Source organism: Diadema antillarum, unplaced genomic scaffold (genome assembly GCF_040938485.1).
Source record: "Diadema antillarum isolate AM-2024a unplaced genomic scaffold, OU_Dant_1.0 seq00002012_RagTag, whole genome shotgun sequence".
Taxonomy (NCBI): Eukaryota; Metazoa; Echinodermata; class Echinoidea; order Diadematoida; family Diadematidae; genus Diadema; species Diadema antillarum.
The window spans coordinates 9,194-29,549 of NW_027272667.1; the positions used below are offsets into that span (position 1 = coordinate 9,194).

The 20,356-nt window shown below is 37.8% G+C and overlaps 1 protein-coding gene across 1 annotated transcript; it reads right to left on the bottom strand.

Moving 5' to 3' along the window:
* Nucleotides 1-1,750: 1,750 nt before the first annotated feature.
* Nucleotides 1,751-19,877, bottom strand: LOC139713602 (uncharacterized). Its single transcript, XM_071625309.1, has 6 exons — nt 19,548-19,877; nt 12,217-12,300; nt 8,363-8,551; nt 6,631-6,723; nt 5,895-5,960; nt 1,751-2,136 (listed from the first exon to the last, which is right to left on the bottom strand). The coding sequence occupies exons 1-6, from the start codon at nt 19,741-19,743 to the stop codon at nt 1,751-1,753; spliced, it is 1,014 nt and encodes a 337-aa protein (XP_071481410.1). The 5' UTR covers nt 19,744-19,877.
* Nucleotides 19,878-20,356: the final 479 nt, after the last annotated feature.

Here is a 20,356-nt window from a genome sequence, read left to right on the forward strand (position 1 = left end):
ACAATAATGACAAAGTAGTATCATTTCTCCAGCAGGTGTCATGTCATAGGAAAGGAAAGTCAGGTCACCATGAGTGACCATGAGTTAATGACATGCACACACATCACATGCAGGATGTATACGTGACAGCAAGATGTGTGAAAATTGATGGCCGTTAATATCCTCTGTTGCCAAGCGACACGTAACAGGTGCAGTGCGCTGGCTGCTTGACTGTCGCCCTTAGTACAGTAAAGATGTAATGACCCTAATGAACTACCTATACAGCCAACACGATCACTGTAGTTGAGATGCTGCGGTGATGTAGCCACAGGCCTGGAAGGATGTGAAACTCATTTAGTTGAAGGACCAACTGGAATGGGGCAAGAGCGTTGGTGTAGGCCATGCAGGATGCTGGTTGGTGTAAGGGGTCAGGATGATGGTTGGTGTATAATACGTAGGGGGTCGGGATAATGGTTGGTGTCGGGGGGTCGGGATGATGGTTGGTTTAGGGGGTCGGGATGATGGTTGGTGTAGGGGGTCGGGATGATGGTTGGTGTAGGGGATCATTGGTGGAGGGGGTCGGGATGATGACTGGTGTAGGGGATCATTGGTGTAGGGGGTCGGGATGATGATTGGTGTAGGGGATCAGGATGATGGTTGGTGTAGGGGATCATTGGTGTAGGGGGTCGGGATGATGATTGGTGTAGGGGATCATTGGTGTAGGGGGTCGGGATGATGGTTGGTGTAGGGGATCAAGATGATGGTTGGTGTAGGGGATCATTGGTGTAGGGGGTCGGGATGATGATTGGTGTAGGGGATCAGGATGATGGTTGGTGTAGGGGATCATTGGTGTAGGGGGTCGGGATGATGATTGGTGTAGGGGATCATTGGTGTAGGGGGTCGGGATGATGGTTGGTGTAGGGGATCAAGATGATGGTTGGTGTAGGGGATCATTGGTGTAGGGGGTCGGGATGATGGTTGGTGTAGGGGATCATTGGTGTAGGGGGTCGGGATGATGATTGGTGTAGGGGATCATTGGTGTAGGGGGTCGGGATGATGATTGGTGTAGGGGATCAGGATGATGGTTGGTGTAGGGGATCATTGGTATAGGGGGTCGGGATGATGGTTGGTGTAGGGGATCATTGGTGTAGGGGGTCGGGATGATGATTGGTGTAGGGGGTCGGGATGATGGTTGGTTTAGGGGGTTGGGATGATGGTTGGTGTAGGGGGTCGGTAGGTGCTTGGTGTAGGGGGAATGGGATGATGGTTGGTGTAGGGGATCAGGATGATGGTTGGTGTAGGGGATCATTGGTGTAGGGGGTCGGGATGATGATTGGTGTAGGGGGTCGGGATGATGGTTGGCGTAGGGGGTCGGGACGATGGTTGGTGTAGGGGGTCGGGGTGATGGTTGGTGTATACAGGGGGTCGGGATGATGGAAGGTGTATATAGGGGGTCGCGGGATGATGGTTGGTGTATATAGGGGGACTGGGTGATGGTTGGTGTATATAGGGGGTCGGGACGATGGTTGGTGTAGGGGGTCGGGATGATGGTTGGTGTACAAGTATAGGGGGTCGGGATGATGGTTGGTGTATATAGGGGGTCAGGGCGATGGTTGGTGTATATAGGGGGTCGGGATGATGGTTGGTGTAGGGGGTCAGGACGATAGTTGGGCAACATGCATCATGCAGGTTCATTCATCTGACCTCGATGTAGGGAGGTGGGTAGTGGTAGTCGCTCAGCATGCACATCATGCAGTGCCGGTTCATTGGTCTAACCTGAATGGGATTGGTCCAGTGTGAATGTTTTCTCTTCCTCCGGTTCCTGTATGCTGCTTTCTGTCTTCTCTTCTCCATCATCCCTTCCCTCCATCTTTTCTCCATCTCCCTTTCCCTCGTTCTCTACCTGGTCATTCTTTCCCTCCGTCTCTTCCTGGTCATCCTTGACCTCAGCCTCTTGGTTAGTCTCTTTCACAGCCTCAACTGTTTCCTGAGCCTCTGTAGTAGAGGGCTCCTCTACCTGCCTGCTAGGATTGGACTCTCTTGTTCCTTCCTCAGTTGTTTTGGTATTCTGTGGACTCATCTGGGGGACATCTTGGGCTGCTTCCTCTAATTGCTTTGTTGAATTTTCTGTGTTGGCTACAACCTCCTCACCTGTCTCTGGTTTCCATGAAAGATTGATCAACCAGGCAAGACATCATTTAATCTCATTATCGCTACAGCATGGAGCAGCAGTGAAATCAAGGCATAACTAAAGGATAAACACAAGTCTTTGAACTTTCCACAGTCTTGAAACTATTGGGAAATAAAACACAGCTTTGACTAAAAATCTGAAGGAATTAACAACCATTCAGGTGACTGGCTACTACCATTTGAAGAGCACCGTGATTATTTTGAGATGATAAAATATCTTTAGATTTAAAACATGGTATACCTCATTCCCACAAGCAATGGGTTTAAAAATAAACTAATACACTCATATACTGGGATGCACGTACATGTACACATATCTTTCAGTGAAGATGCATTTTCAGGAAAATTTGTCATCATTGGCTTTATAGTGCACTTGCAGAACACACTGACATTTATAAACACTGTTATGGTGGAAAATAACAGTGTAAAGAAGAGAGATGAGTTTGTTAATCAAGCAAGCACATGGAACATGTAAGGAAAAATAATGTGCAGTAGTTTTCAGCAATTCTCAAAGCAATAAAAGTGTTTGCATACCTTAATGCTATTATATAAATACTAGCAATGAGAAAATAATCAAATATATGCCTTCTTATTCCTTATTCAGCAAAAGGTGTATCTGTTGAAATGAGGAAACCTTTTAAACTGACATGAGTACAGGTGTAACATTCCCTTTCTATTATCACTAACATGATACAATCATCCATAAAATATAGTGGTAGATAACAGTATGAGAGATAAATAAGCACATCTTATTTATCATTAACCCTTTTTAGGAAGAGAATATTTTGATGTGATTACTTTCATGCATGTCAGCAAATATTATGAGCATTACAAAGTTGCTTGTTCTTGTCTATAAACCCATTGTGTGCCACGGTTATTTGAAGTCCATTGCTTTGTGTGTGAAATCTGTTCACACTGGACTCACTGGCACAGAATGGGATAAACATGACTGTTCACATTCTGCTATACCTTCTTCCTTACTGTCATCTAGGCTTTCTATAGCTTGGATTTCTCTGTCAGCAGCCTCATCTACATTTCACATGTGTGATTTGGGAGAAGAGAAGAATCAAGTAAACATTAGTAAAGAATGCCAGAGAAATCATTATCTGATCAGTGAGTATATTGGGATGTATGGATAGTTCCTGCTTGATTTTTTTCCTTCAAGATAGTACACTGTTTGTCTTCATAGAATCTTGAAAGGTTTAGTGTGCTTTGTTTTTTTATTCTTCTTGAATGAACGAGAGGAAGAATCAACAAACTAATATTCGCCAAAATGAAAACAATATGATTACTGTGCACTGGACTGGAATGCCCCTGATTCTCACACAATTATGTCCCTTCATTAACATTTTGTCCATGTTGCTCTTGGTCATGGACCACAAATTGTTGTTTAGCCCTCTCTGAATGAAGGGAATATCTACCAATATATTTCTATCCATAAGATTATGTAACACAGGCCTTCTTTCCTGGATGAAATTTTATCCAGAGTATCACATTGTACATTCTGTGATCTTTGAACTTGCATGAAGCTTAAACTTTCATCCCTGTCTTTTCAGGCAACTATTAAAGCTAGCATTAATCTCTTTCCTTCTGACTAGAAATTATTATTTGCTAAAGGTTATTGCTGAAGGTTACACATCGGTAACATTCTTAATTCAGAGTACAATGACATTTGACCTTGACCTCTGACTTATCACTATATACTACTATTTCAGGCATCAACCTGTATAGCAATTATTTCTTCACAGCACTCTGAGCCTTTTGGGAAGAGCATATCAAACATTCATTGTATTGTATTGTATTGTATTGTATTGTATTGTATTGTATTGTATTGTATTGTATTCATATTATATTAGATGGCTATGAATGGGATACCACGGAATATTGCACGAGTTAGGGCCAATATTGCATGAATCGAAGATGAGCGCAATATTGACCCTAACGAGTGTAATATTCCCTGGTATTCCATGAATTAATGCCATCCAATATAATGATTATCATCTACAATCAAGTAGAGTAAGCATAAACTAGCTGCACAAAAATACCGGGCTTCTCATCTTTGAAGTGGACTCGGCGGTCACATCTCAGCGCAGAAGAAGGGGAAGTCCCTAAACCTGCATATGAAACAAGCAATTTGTTTGCGCGCTTGTGAATTGTAACAAAATGACGCGCACAAGTAGCAAGCGTTTGCGCACTAAGCAAGAATATCGAGAATTTCGTGCGATCTTGAACGGCCAGTAACAATGGTAGCCTATGGGGAATTATTACGTTGGCCTATGCATTTCGTTCAATATGCTCTGATATTGAATGGTAAAAATTGAGCGGACAACAATACACGTTTTTAATGTGCCGCTAAAACGTCCTATATAGATGATAATGTATTGTATTGTATTGTACTGTATTTCCATCACCATTGGACAGTTCAATTCAAGCTGATGTTATGGTTGAAAAAATTACAATTTTTCCAAAGTTCATTGACCTTCCCCTTATCATCCATATAAATAACTGTCTAGCAGTTCCAATCCTTTGCAAAATTAAATCCTCCTTAGATATTACATAATTATGAAGTTACACCTGAACAGTGCGAGGCTACTTAAACTTAAATGACCTTTGACCTTTAACCAAAAGCTAATCAGCACATCTACACGTTATGTAGCATACCTGGGCCAGGTACAAGAGAATCTATGAAGCACATATTCTAATGAGACGTAGGGTAGATGAATGGACAATATAATGCCTCAAACAGTAGTCAGGGAAGGGAATAAACAGCTGTTACAAATCAAATTTCTCTATCATTAGTTGAGAGATAGTATGTGCAAAGTGAAATGTAGATAATGATGACAAAAAAATATTGATTTTCTATATTGAGAGAACTGTAAAGGCCTACTGCCATGCACAAAAAAAAAAACATTTTAACAATGAAGTGATGAAAGTTTCATCTTTTTTAGTCTTTTGCTTTTAAATCACATTTCTAAATCCCTGTTATCTTTAAAGAGAGGTCAAACTATGGCTGATGTGAAAGACGTAGTGTACACATTTGAAAAAGCAGCAGCAGTAAAGCATGATTACATTTTAGCAATCCACATAGATGCTGCATTTACAATGTATTAGTTTGTTATGCTTCAAATCCATTGCAGAGGTTACACATCGTGCAATATTTTTTAAAAGCATGCTTTAGCTCAGGAAGCTTGTGGATGAAAGAAAGAAAGAAAGAAAGAAAGAGTGACAGATTACAGAGGATTAACACTAGCAAGCATTTCAGACATCGATTTTCACATGAACTTGGAAGTCTACGTGTAGTGTTATAGTTTTGAATACTAAATAGCCGGATTTTGGAAAGCCTCTACAGCAATTTCCAATGAAGTAGCCTTAAGTAAACACAAGAGCATTTAACAAACAAAAGATATACTTCTAATGCATGATACATGGCTCTGCAAGCGTCATGATTAGTTCTAACTCTCTTCTGACTAATGATATGAAATTCTTCCCAATGTTTTTTTTTTTTAAATCCTAACATTTTTGAAGTCATAATCTATCAAAATTGCCAGGTTGTATAACTACGACAGGTTCCAATCTATAATCATGAACAAGATCCTCTTCCTCTGCAATGAGAAGAATCCAACATCAATGATGTACATCTAGTGAACTTAAAGGCAGCTCATCAGTGATGTGACACCTATTCTAGTAATTAAAGGCAGCTTCTATTGCTCACTGGAGTCTCATACCTTCCTCTGGTTGAGCTTGGGATGCTTCCTGGGTGGAGCCATTTACCTGCCCTAATTTATCACCATCTGGAGGGAGAGATTGGGGGGGGGGGGGGTTAGGGAGGGGGACAATTTAGCAAACAGGTGTGTGAGAAATTTGGGGGATCACAGACACAAAAGCAGGGTATAAATAATAACAACAAACAATAACCTGCCCCCCCCCCCCCCCCCCCGATCTGCCACTGCTTATGGTATACATCTGACTTGTGCTCAAAGCACAAAGTCAATTTTACATTAAGTAATGTGTCATGGCACTTCATGATAAAATGCATGTAAACTGAACTTTAGACAAACACACTTGTAAACAAACATATGATTTTCAACCAGACTGCATTTAGATAGAAAAGAGCTAGGAATAGACCTTCTGTTCAAATATTGAAAAAAAAAATGATGCATAGAGATAGAAATTCATGATCATGGATAGTAACAAAAACTTAGGAAAGAGTTTGTTAACATTTTGGAACTCCAACAAGAAGAGACTGTGCAGAAGACAAGATCACAGCAAGCTGAGCTAGCACTGATTGATAGCAAAGATTGCAAGTATTTGCAGACTAGATGGCAAAGTGCATAATCACATCATATCAAAACTTTTTACAGTCAATAATGAAAGATGTATAAATGACCTCATATTAACACTTTCTTCTCTCATCGATAATGAATGATAGTTAAAATTACACACTGCCCTGGGAAGTCTTACCATCCAGGTGTCTTTCTTCTTCTCTCTCATCTGAGTCAACCACCTGAGGTGCTGAGGGTTCCTCCCCTGGGGTCTCCCCCACCACTGAGGGCGCTACATTAGCAAGAATACGCACAAAGTTCATGCATACCTCCTTCCACAACGCAAGAAAAGATGCACATTTGATCTGACAAGCTTACTGCTGCTACAAGAATGTAAAAGTGATAGGAATTATTGAAATCGGCTCTTTGAATAGATGGCAGCAAACATGAAGCATCTGCTGGTGAAATGCTCGAAACAGAGACATGTGGGTAAAGGCTTATTTCTTGGCTTCTGGATGGAGTTGACATTTTTTGTTATCTGGTTTTCTGGATGAAGAAAATATGCCCAACAATCATTGCATTTTGTCAAACAAGAGAAAATGATGTTTGCATGCTGCATTTATATTTGCTTTTCATATGAAATGTAGCACTCTGAGTAAAACCTTGTTCATATAGGCCAGGTTGGTGTAAAGTTTATGGGTATTCCATATGAAACTCTGAGGAGAAGTAGGATATAAAATTTGACTTTGATCACAGTTGATATAATATACTTTTGGTGTTAGTGCAATAAAAGTTCTTTTGATTTTACCCTTCAACAATAGGTGAAGCCATAGATCAGGGAGCACAACAAAAATGTGCTATACAATGGAACAAGTATCTGTATGAGCATAAAATCAAATTTTATTCTAGATAGCATCACTGCAAGGGATGCAAAATCCAGACATTAGAGAAAAATAACTGCCAAACCATGAAAACTGCAGGAAAAAGTATCCATAAACAAAAAATTAAACCAGGAATGGTGCGCGAAATAAGCTAGGCAGCATTGCCAAGAGAGACTGCATGACTAATACAGAGAGAAGTACAAGGCATATTTACATATACTACAGAAAATAAAAGTAAGACCTGCAAATCAGGAGTTCAAGATTTCAGCTATGTATGCCAGGCAGTGGCGGATCCAGGGGGAGGGGGTGCACAAGGTGCGCACCCCCCCCCCACCCTTTATTTTTGTTAAAACAAAAGAAATGAAAAGAAAAACAAATGAAAGGGGTGTGTGTGCATCCTCCTTTAATTTTTATTTTTGAACAAACCATTTTTGTCAGCACCCTTCCCTTCCCCTTATGGAATTTCTGGATCTGCCCCTGCCAAGAAGCATTCTGCTCCTCTATCAGCCTTTAACCTGTAATGCATGAGGACAAGTATATACAATTCGGGCAGAGGTCTATGGGAAATGTGTGTTGTAGCAAAATCAGCACGTCCTCAAGGGTTAAAGTTGTTCTCTCTCTACTGTGAAGGTAGTCTGAGCACTTCAGACACAAGTTCAGATTAAAGGCCAAGTGATGCTGCCAAGAAAACGTTTATTGCCATGGAAAATTTTTTGATCTCAGATTAAAGGTCAAGTGATGCTGCCATGGAAACTTTAAACTTTTGTTGCCATGGAAACAGTTCTGATCTTAGATTAAAGGTCAAGTGATGCTGCCATGGAAACAAAAGTTTTGATCTTAGATTGAAGGGTGATACTGCCACAGAAACAAAGTTTTGATCTTAGATTGAAGGTCAAATGATGCTGCTATAGACACAAAGTTTTGCTCTCCTTTCAGATGAAAATATCAAACCATGTAAAGAAAGAAAATGATTCAGAAGTAACACATCAGAGTCATAAGGATGATCGAAGGATTGCAGGAATGGAGAACAGGTCTTGATCCTAAACTTACCATCAGCTGACGCCTCTTGAGCAGCAGCCTCTGCCGGTGCACTCTCTGCCGGTGCACTCTCTGCAGCTTGTGGTTCCTCCTGTGCTGGTGATACCTCCTCAGTCGGTGGTGTGGCTTCCTCTACAGGTTCAGATGTTTGCTGAGGGGACACTCCAGTGGAGTCCTCATCTTTTCTCTCTTCTGATATTGCTGCACATGAAAACAAAACAATGTAAAAAGATATTCATAAAGCCAGTCATGTGAGTAGGCACTGGTGTCGTCACATACACAGATTGTGTCTCAACCTGTATCATCAGACTTGAGACCTATTCCCTACACAAGAGTTGACAAACATACGTCAAACCCACTATATTGACACTGTTTTGAAATTTTAGCAATTTTGACTATTCTGCCTTCATTTTGAAGAAACTAGACATTGCAGAACATGGCTCTTGCATCTCACCTATTGATCAGCATAAAGTGCTAGTTTAAACAGATTTACAGGGAGATAAAGCTGGAAGAATGTATTGCGGCTACATGTTCAGGGATACAAGAGAATATAATTATTTACACTGTATGAAGTATGTAGCCACATTAAAAAAAAAATCTCATTAATTCAATTCATCGATTTCAAACGTTCACATTATATTTTTCTACCAACTCAAAATGAGAGAGAGAGAAAAAAAAAAACAGGTTACAGGCACAAAAACACGGTTTTTAATTTTCATAAAGCCGAAGCTATTTTGACCCCTTCCAGGCCCCTATGTAATCTTTTTATTATATGATGTATATGATGTAATGAAACTTATCATTGCCAAGGAGTTTATGTGAGCGATATTTTCCGTCCCATACAATTTCCAAACAAATAAGAAACTGAGAGCAAACTTTAAAAGCGATTTTTTTTTCCATATTTCGTTGTCACAAAATTCCCATGTTTGCCACATTTGATTTGAAATATCTCTAGATCTCTAGATGTAAAGCACTTCTTTTAATGGATTATACATCAAATTAAAACTTAGAAACTGGACTAACGAAATATCTTGTTAACAGAAAATTCAAAGTTCTAATCAAACTTGTGGCTGGTGACAGGTCACATATATTCCAATGGATCATTTGCACATGTACCAGCACATCAATTTTTACGCATGGAGACGTCAAATCTGTTTTTGAATTGTACGAAAATACACCAGCAAGCAACTGTGCAGCACAAATTTAAGAAACAAAAAATATGCTTTTAGGCCACTCCACAGGAAAATAAGAATGTTTACAGTTGGTAGTTGGGAATGATCTAGTCAACTTATATGAATTAATCATCAGCCACTACTTGGCTATCCTTCTATCATTTGATCCAGCCACCCTTGTAACACAATATCACAAGCCTTTTCATATCCCTGTCGGCAAACATGAGTTTAAAGGTGCTCATCATGCTTCTAAAAATGCCGTAACACCCAGTATGTCTTTATCAGTGTCTTTGATGCGTCTGACAAACTGAAAATTTCATTGAATCTCCAGACACACCAGGTACTCCTTTTTGCACCCTTTAAAGGGACTGCACAGTAGGACCTACTGATTGAGGTGAGGATTCAAGTTTATAATATTTTTTGGTGAGATAATGAAAAACCTCTTATAAATGAAACATAAAAGAGCATGTAATTTCAAGAAAGATTCAATGTTTATTTGATGAAAATTGGCCTTGAAATGGCTGAGATATCCAAAAACAGGATCCTAATAAAATTGACAAGCCACGACTTTTATTAGGATCTCTTTGTTTTTCCTTGTTTTAAGATATCTCAGTCATTTCAAAACTGACTTTCATCAAATAAACTTTTGAATCCCCTTAGAATTGTATGCTCTTTAACATTTCACAGAGTGGTTTCTAAACATCTCACAAGACATTACAAGCTGCATCCTCACCTGTATAGTCCCTATAACTGATAAACATGAACATCGTAAAATTGCCACCTTCAATTAACCCGCTGAGGATGGACTGATTTTGCTACGACAGGCTTTTCCCATCGACACCTGCTCGAGTATACTCGAGACTCCTCCTCAACAGGTTAAAAACTATAATACCACGGGTACTTTAAACTGATAATCACAAACATGCAAATCTTTACAAGCAAAGATTAAATCACAGATCTTTCTTCACAACATTATTGCGAGGAGAACAACGAAACACATGTTAGAGGTATTGTGAACTATAATGGTGCTACTATAAATCATTCTCATGTTTGTTTGTTTTTTTCATATTGGGATGACATTAACTATCAGAGATGAGTTTTAATCACAGTTTAGGCCATAAGTTAGACTACCTTCTAAAGGCACAGGAGCAGCAGATCAGAGTTTTTCTTGAATATCACTTTGTTTGTTTTTGTTTTTATCTCACCCAACAAATCTAATTGAGGAGGTTCCCTCAGGATGACAAATGAACCAAAAACTAAACATGGAAATATTCCTCACACATGATGCATCTTGAAAATGCAATAAGCATACCTTCTAGTGACATTAACGAAGGATGTTTTGCAATGAGTCTTACAAGTTTGTATTAATTCTACTTTCATTTCTTTCTCATTAGCACTTGTAATACTCTCATTTTAATTTTCTGTTTGTATTTATCATCTTTAACAAACACTGTGAAAGCAAACGAAATGATGAGTGGCAGGTTGAGAGGTTGTTATAATCTGTGAGGGATAGACCTGTCAATAAGCATTGCTTTCCTAGTATCTAGATGCTGTGGGGACAAAGGGCATCCAACCAACCTCCATAAGGACTTGTCAATATGAATACATATATTGAGCAAATATTACCTCCACCACACACATCTGAACCATGTCTAAACATACTCAGGTCGTGAAGGAGGTATTCATCACCATGGCAACATGTGAAACACATGAAAACATTCAGATGGTTCATGTTTGCATCGAACTCTGGGTTTCCATGACAACGATAAACAAAGCACACAGGTAATATTGGACTCCTGCATAGAGCTAGTCAATCAGGCCAAGTACCTGATCTCATTTGGATAGGAACCCCAGGACACAACATGACCTTGTACAATAAAAATCATCTCCTCTTATAAAAGTCAGTGGTCTTTTGTAAGACTGTCCTTCATGACGTATGATGCAAATAAAGGTACATGCTATTCACAGAACAAAAAAAAAATTGAATGTTTCATTTGCACTCTTCTGGATGCTTGAAACATTGAAAGTAAACAGTTAGATTCCTGTCCATATGTAGTGCTGTAATCTAGTTGCTTTTACCTATTTTGATGGGCAAAACTAAGTTCCTGTTAAACCATCTGCCAAAATAAGACTCTATTCCCAGGGCAGGTTTCCTTCAGTTGACCCTTGCACTAGAATCCTTGAACTCACCCTAAGTGTCTGATTTGTCAAACTTGAAAACATCTTGTGAAATTAGACTTATGCAGAAATAACCCAGCATCATGTCCAGCACAGCTTTGAGGCATTACTTTCTTGAATACAGTTTATCTTCACTTTGTATACACACATGCAAACATTGATTTTTCTAAGCTTTTTCTTAATCACTATTCAAGAATCTAAACTATAACAGCATGTCAGGAAACCCTTCCCTCCAAGTTCTGCCCACTGCATTCACACAATAGTTCCAAGAGTAGGCCTATCCAAGTGCTTAACTTGGAAGTTCAAGACATCAAAGATATATGCTTTTTCAATGATTCACATACTTTTCTATGGCCACATAATCAAATAGAATGGGGTTTTCTGCAAAATATGGGTATGATGTTATATTTTTAGACCCTGAAATGGCAGTCAGACAGTTTAACCATTGAAAGTTATCAATGCAAAAAATCTGATTGTAATTTTTGAGGGGATATACTGTATGTGGAGATTTCTCACCTGCAGTGTCTTCAGCTGGGGCTGGTTTCTCTGCATCTTTCTTCTCCTCTCCATCAGCAGGAGTCTCCACTTTCTCTCTTGACTCTGTGGGAGAGATAAATGTCATGATGTTAGGACTGTGGGAGAAATGCATTAATTACATCATATTGTGCATATCTTTTTAAAAAGAAATATTCCATAATATGCACTTGTATCCATGGAGAGATGGCTATACAAAAACAAACAAACAAACAAAACAGACAGCTGTTGTTGCATGTGAAATGCAGTTCTGTCTGAAGCTTTCTTGATCAAGATAACACACTACATGATTACGAGAAACAATGATTTACAGAACAATCAACAATTCTAAACACCATTTCTCATAATGCACAATCAGTTGAGATTATTTTTAGTAAGATGAGATTATACATCAAAAGTCCATGCTGGGTATATTTCATTTTATGCGCCTTGGGGGTCTTCATCTTCATGACCCAATGTCTTGGGAATCAAACGATGAACATGATATCAGTTATCACTCTCAAGATTTTTAGTATAATCAATATTAACAATAGTATCTCTCTCTATATTCACAGTCACATTGGCCCACACATCTCAGTAGTAGAGTTTAATGAATCTCATAGCCTATCACAGAACACACATTGGCGTTATTCTCAATTGTGCACCCGTCAGACTTGTCAAGTACTGCAATGAGTGTGTTAGTCGACTCACAGGGCCCTACACACAAAATAAGAACTCCTGTCCTTACTTTGGTAGACATTGCCCTTTGTCACCTAGCAACCATTTTGTTATTAATTCAAAACATAGCAACTGATTGGCTCACTTCCACGGAACAGGGACCTGGAACACACTTTGGAATTCTTGCCTAATCTGTGGCTTAGTCTTAGTTCTAGGCAAATCAAGCGTATTACACCTTTAAACAAGCCCTTTCTGTGTTCATTGACTATTGCCTACCTCATAAAAAGAATACAAAGTTGAAAATGTGTGTGAGAAATATTTGCAATAAAGATACTATGCATGCACTATAGGTAAAGATCTTTGCTCAGAACATAGAGCTGTAACAGAGGTAACACTCTGACCTACAAGTAAGAGAATCATTCTACTCCTGTCATCAGGACTGCATCCCCCCCCCCCTCCACCCTCCCCCCTCCACCCTCCCCCCTGCTGCTCTCTACATTGAGCCTTTTTGATCCCTAAGGTGAAAAGTTTGGAAGTATTTATAGTTCTGCCAGACAGCAATGTGATGGCCTTTTGCATCCATACCATTTCTGGACAATTTTTTAGCTGAGGTGTGGAAAGAAAAACATTTGTAAGTCATCTCCTCCATACCAGTAATTAAAAGCACAGAGATCTGGGAATTCATTGTGCCTCAAAGTATTCCTCTATTTTGATGGCAAAGATAAGGATCTGTTAAACCATCTGTCCAAAAGAGACTTGAAATTTCCCATTGAGGTATTCCTGTTTGCTCCTTACACCAGAGTCCTTGAACCCAGACTCATGTCTGGTAAACAACAAACCAACATACTTTTAAAAAATGGAGCTGAAAGCCTTCTTTGCCTCATGAAATATTTGTAAATTGCCACTGGAATTCGATGCACAGTGTAAACAAGAACTCTTGTGCTCATTTTGATATTGGGCAATTCTGCGAAAATGTTACTTTTCCTAAAAGATTCTAAATCTGCAATAATTCAAAAAATATATGAGCTACAGGGACAAATTTAGTACCGAATGCTAGAACTTGTCAAATTCTTTCATGTGAGTGGTATTTGGATACAATTGAAGTGCATAGAGCTAAGCATTCTTTTCTTCAAAAAAAAAACCACACCATTTTTGGGCAATTCTTTTGATAATTTTCGTAAAAACACACAATTTCTGACTCTCATTATTCCATATCATGCAGCAATACTTCAGCTTTTGTTTCAAGGTGGTTTATGGTTTAGAATGAACCAAAAAAAACACTAATATTAGCGTTGTCTGAGATATGAACTGTGTTAGAATATGAATACTGTGACTTTAAAAAGTGGACATATTGTAATGTCCGTAATGCTAAAGATGTAATGTCCGTAACGCTACATTTGTGAACCTATAGATTAAATTCAGAATGTGTTGTACACAATTATCAATCTACAACTTTAACAGGACCTGAGCATTCATTTCAGAAGAAAATTTCTTTTACTTGATGCTCTGATTCATAAATTTCTCAACATATCCACATGGAGGTAAATAATCGTGTCCCTAAAAACGTAATGTCTGTAACGGCAAGCATTTTGTGTAATATCTACCAAATGATTTATACTTGTAGTAACTGATCAAGACTCGGACTGTTAACATTTCAGGATGATTGGGTTAGAATAAACCATGGATAGATTAAGAATGATTATGCTGAGTTGTTGAAATAGGCCCACAAAGTCACAAAAAAATTATCTCACAAAATGTAATGTCCGTAATGCTGGAATTGCCCTATTGCAAATCTTGGCTCCTTGCAGGGAAGTGGGAAGACACCTCCCTGCTCCTTGCAAAATTCATGAAAAACTCACACAAGCAAAAATTTCTGGTTTTACACATATAGTAACTAAACAGAATATAAAATAACCTATCATCAATGCATGAACACATGTCATAACATTTATAATCATGAGGAAAACCTTTTATTTCAGTAAAATGCAAACTGTATAAATTTTTCACAAGACTACATATTTCGCAATACCCATAGCTTACTTCATGTGCTATTTTTTCATCTTACCATTATTCTTCATCTGTGGAAAGTTTTTGGAATCCAGTTACTTTGAGCTCACAGGTTGCATCCTACATGCAGCTACAAGTGAATTTATAGTAAGACCCATTGATGACATAAGGAGTGAATTTCACAGCTTTTCTCTCTTTTAAGCCCCCCTCCCATTCTCTCCCCCTTTTCTCCCTCATTATTATTCAAAGCAAATGAAAATTACTCTGAGATGCAAGGTATCACATCTATTTACATTTAGATACATGTGAAAATACAGCAATTCCTTGAATTACAATCATGAGGTAACTTTTGCAATATCTTTGAAATATCTTCTTCCTTTATCTTTTTCCAGGGCTTATGGATGCATTAGAAAAAAAAAAAACAGTTGAAGGTGATGCTACAAATTGTGATTATTGAAGAATAAATTGCTGTCATATGGTTTTAAAATCACATACTTCAAATCATTCTCTGCCTATATTAATGTCAACATGCATTGCTAACAGGCCCTTGCTGATACAATGAACAGCTCACTGAGTACTTTATCCTTTGCATTTATATTGACATTATCTCTGGAGTAGATGAAATACATACATGGATAATATTCATTTCACAAATTTCCACACCTCGCTGTATCATCTTCATCTCGCATTAGCCCATCTCCATTATTCATTTCATATATTAGCACACCTCATTTTATCACAGTATGTTCACTTTCATCTCATATAACACACCTCATTGTATCATCTTCATTCATATATTAACACTCCTCATTGAATTATATTCATCTAGTACATTAACACACCTCATTATATTATCTTCACTTCATATATTAGCACACCTCATTGTATCATATTCATCTAGTACATTAACACACCTCATTATAATATAATGAGGTGTGTTAATGTACTAATTAATTAAGTTAATGTATTATTATCTTCACTTCATGTATTAGCACACCTCATTGTATCATCTTCATTCATATATAAACACACCTCATTTTATTATCTGGCTATTCTTCACCTCATATATTAACACGTGTATCTCACTGTATCATATTCATCTCATGTATTAGCACACCTCATTGTATCATCTTCATCTTACATTCATTCAGGAAAAAATAGTTTCATAAATGTTAGAATGATAAGCCCTTATACAGTACTAGCTTTATGTGTGTTTGTCACACCAATCAATTTGCCTTTGTTGGTGTAAGTATCGTCTATCGTCTATTTATACAATTTGTCTATTGATAAATACTCATCTGCACAAGGAAACAGCAAAAAGCTCCTTGCATAACACACAGAAGTATTCCCCAAATGGCCAATTAGGTAAAATGAAAAGAAAAAAAGTGTTTAACCCTGCGAACGGTGGAGGTTGACTGCGTATAAGAAACAATGAATGACAATGATTTACCTTACCATGTTAACATCACCCTCAAAAGCAGAACTTGCTCTGATATATTAATAGCAAATGATTCTGATGTCTCCCTTATCTTAACCCAATGAGGATGAACTGATTTTGATGTAACATGTTTCCATACACACCTGCCCTAGTATATTCAGGAGTATAGTTTTGGTTGAGATCATGGGGCTTCAGGTTCTCATACAATGTATTTTTGCTATTTTTTTTTTTTAGATAGTGATAATCCTCCTATGAAATCTGAAGGAACATTTAATTCTAAGAAGAGAAGAATTACATGTTTATTTGATAAGAATTGGTTTTGAAATGGCTGAGATATCCAAAATCAAAGTAATCCTAATAAAAGGTGGGACTCACCCTTTATTAGGATTGCTTTGTTTTAATTTGATTTTTTGATATCTCAGCCATTTCAAAACTGGTTTTTATCAAATAAACTGAATATCTCTTAGAATTGCATGATCTTTTAAATTTTCATTAAGTGGTTTCTAAGCATTTTGCAAAAAATAAAAAATAAATAAGATGAATCCTCATCTCAACCAATACCATACTATCCCTTCATCAGGTCATTGCCTTTTATGAGGACAGGTTTGTTGAATAGGTAGGCCTACATGGTTTTCCGGAGTGTGCTCATAATGTCAACACATCAAAACATAATATCGTTCATATATTTTTTTTAGTGCTCACATGTATTTAGGTACATATAAGAGAAACAAGCTCAATCTCAGATTTGCCATTGAAATTTGACACTCTTTCTTGTCAAGGCAATTTGAAAATTACAGCCTATGCTAAACATAGTATTTCAATATTCATGAATAAATAACACAGAGAAGAGATTTCAAATTTGCTTAAAAAACAACTTATTTCATCAATTGCTATCTAGGCCTATAGTCCTCAGTGACAGTGATGTCGCTTGCTAGCTTATGATAATTTCTTTTTTTTTTCATCTATATAGTATACATAATTTATAACATTCATTTTCATTATCTTTACATTTAATGCTTATTACTATGCTTTCAAAGATCACTTCTTTGCTGGCAAATACACCGAAACAAAACAGAAAGAAACATAAATTACACAAGCATGAACAGTCATTTTTGTAAATGCAAGCATATATATTACATGGAATTATACATAGTCTGTGTTTGATATAATTTCTAAAAAGGAAGGAGAGAAAGATCAGTAGGTAGATTTTAGAGAGGAAGAGTAAGAGAAGGAAAGTAATGTCAACAAAAAAGGAAATCCATAGACAGTACATAAAATGGAAACTTTCTTCACGAAGTGTCTACACATGTATGTCATATTAAGACTTCAGTTTTAAAGGATCAGTTTTGCAGACTTCAAGGAATTCTCAGACTGGCAGAATAATAATAGTGCATTTCACCACAAACAGTTTTATAACAATAATTACAGCCCTATAACTCACACCAAAATGAGTAGAGCTACGTAGGCCTCATTCCATTCTGCACTTTACTCCTCTATCTTGTGGCAGAGTCCACTCCTGCCTTATACTATGTTTGATTTAATGATAAGAAGGCAATGAATGGGCATTGAGGCAAACAATGCTTCAAGACCCATACACACACACACACACAGAAAACATGTAGTGTGTCAGTAGGCTCTAACTCTCTAGAGGTTGATTGAAGCAGACTTGAGTGGATGATTCTCTTGTTGCCATGGAGACTATACAGTCCAGTGTCTAGTCAAAGCTGACAATGCTACGCAATATGGAATTACTAGTCTGAAGCAGACTCTGTATACACTATCTGGAATTTTGATGATTATTTGCTTTCATACAGTACTTGGATTTTATTAAATACCACAAAAATGAAAGAGATCCCCCTTTTCAGACTTGCTCAGAATTGACAACATACTATACTTGAAACACTAGTAGTATTTTTTTTCTTTAAAAGAAATGTCATTAGTAGTTTCTCCCTATATCATTTGAACCTCCCTTAATGAAATTGATTGCCTCTAAAATTTCTTTAACTTTTTTAATGCAAGTTATTTTTTCCCAGTATCAGCTGAGGCAAAACACAAAGTTACCAAGCAGTTGTTAAGTAAAATGATTAAGAACAATTCTGTGTTTAAATGAAATTCAAAATTCCTCCACAGTAAAAAAAAAAAGAGACTCTGGAATTGAATTCTACTTCAGTGCATATTGCAAGTTTAGCACCATATGACAAACAAGAAATATAAAAGGGATGATTTGTTTTGGTAAGATGGGGATTCAGGTTTTGACTTTTTGCGAGATAATTAGAAACCACTCATTGCTTTTATGAAATATGAAATAGTATACAATTCTACGAGGAATTGACTCACTTGATATCATTAGGACTACTTTGTTTTACTTTGTTTTGGATATCTCAACCATTTCAAAACCAATTATGATGAAATAAACTCTTAATTCAACTCTTAGAATTGTATGCTCTTTAATATACTAATTATACAAGTGGTTTCTATAGTTATCTCACACAAAAATAAAATCTGAATCCACATTTCAACCAAAATTAAATCAGGGGAAAGGGAACTTTTTGTTCTGTATTCACTTGATAGAAATGCTGGAGATAGATAGAATGATGGATTGATAGATTGATGGATTGATAAACAGATATGATATTTTCACCGACTCTATATCCAGGGTCAAGGAGCCATCAGACTTGTCATTGAACATTGTTGAATAGGTGATATCAAAACTGGGAACAGCTGACTAGCTGACCAGACAAAGAAATGTTTCAAATGGATGACTCCATCATGAACGCAAGTGACCTCTCTACTCAACATCTTTCATCAAGAAATTTGGAGCACACTTATGAATGCTAACAGTATAAGTTCATTCATCAAACATATCTATCTAGGCCTATCTATTTCGTTGAATATTGTTTTCATTCAACTTACACTGCTGTAAGTTACAGGTTGTTAACCCCATTTTAAGAAATGCCGAACGGCAATCATACTGCTTGCAATGTGTCATGCCTGACTAGCCTTAGAACAGAAAGAAAGGGTAAGGCAAGACTTGATGGGAAACCATAAAGGCTCCTCCATCCATCTCCCTGCCCTGGGTCCTGGGTGAACCTCCACTCTAGTGCCACACTGCTAATGACATAGTTCTAGTTTCCATAAACATTATTCTAAAGACGTAAGATACCTTGGTAACGAACCAAACACAAAGCAAAATACGCTCGATATAACTTACCTGTGCATTCTTTCTGATTCTCTTCAACGATATGCTTATTACTGTCGGCTTCCGTCGTGGAAACGACAGTTTTGTCCGTATTGTTCAAAACTTTCACGTGCTGCTCTGGTATCGTTGAGTGGTTGTTACTGTTCGTTGGAGCAGGTGTGCTCGTGTTTTGCACCGCCGTCGAGCCTTTACTGTTTCCACAACCCATAGTCTAATCAGCTATGCTTCAATATCAAATAATGTAAAGAGCCGTAATGAATATGCGTTGTTTTCTTAGATGCTGTTGAGTGATACTGCGATCTCCTGAATACATCAGTTCTTCTACCACGTCCACGGAATTCAACGTCGAGGTTCTTTCGCGTGTGACTCTTTGAGTCTTTGACACCAACACAACAACCGTGCACTGTTGTGTTGAAATACAGCCAAGTGTCCGGTTCGTCGAGTCACCTGTTACGAGAATGATGTTTGGGGGTGGAGCCTCACCAGTTACTATGGCTACCGAGTCGCCGTGAATACTGCAGGTGCAGTGTGAGCAGAAACTACCACACGACAACTCAATGGCTGTTTTCCCTCAATGCGATAGTATCAAATGTTTATATCGCTTCTTAGCAATAAAAGGAAGGATGATTAATGTTTTCTACATTAACACATGCATACTTGACATGATATTTCACTGTTACAGATTTCCATGACTCAAGAAAGGAAAGACGTGTTATTTCCCAACTTCACCCCACTTATCCTCCTGATCTCTGAAAAAAAAAATGTATGTTTATTTCAAACAAATCTATGGAGACCTATTACTCGAATCAAATTATTAGATC

Excerpts from the sequence above, each read along its gene's own strand:
- LOC139713602 (XM_071625309.1), bottom strand. The coding sequence starts at position 19,743 with ATGGGTTGTGGAAACAGTAAAGGCTCGACGGCGGTGCAAAACACGAGC. Across the intron at positions 6,724-8,362 it reads TCAAGAGGCGTCAGCTGATG|CGCCCTCAGTGGTGGGGGAG; the intron begins GTAAGTTTAGGA and ends TTGCTAATGTAG. Across the intron at positions 5,961-6,630 it reads AGAAGAAAGACACCTGGATG|ATGGTGATAAATTAGGGCAG; the intron begins GTAAGACTTCCC and ends CTCTCCCTCCAG.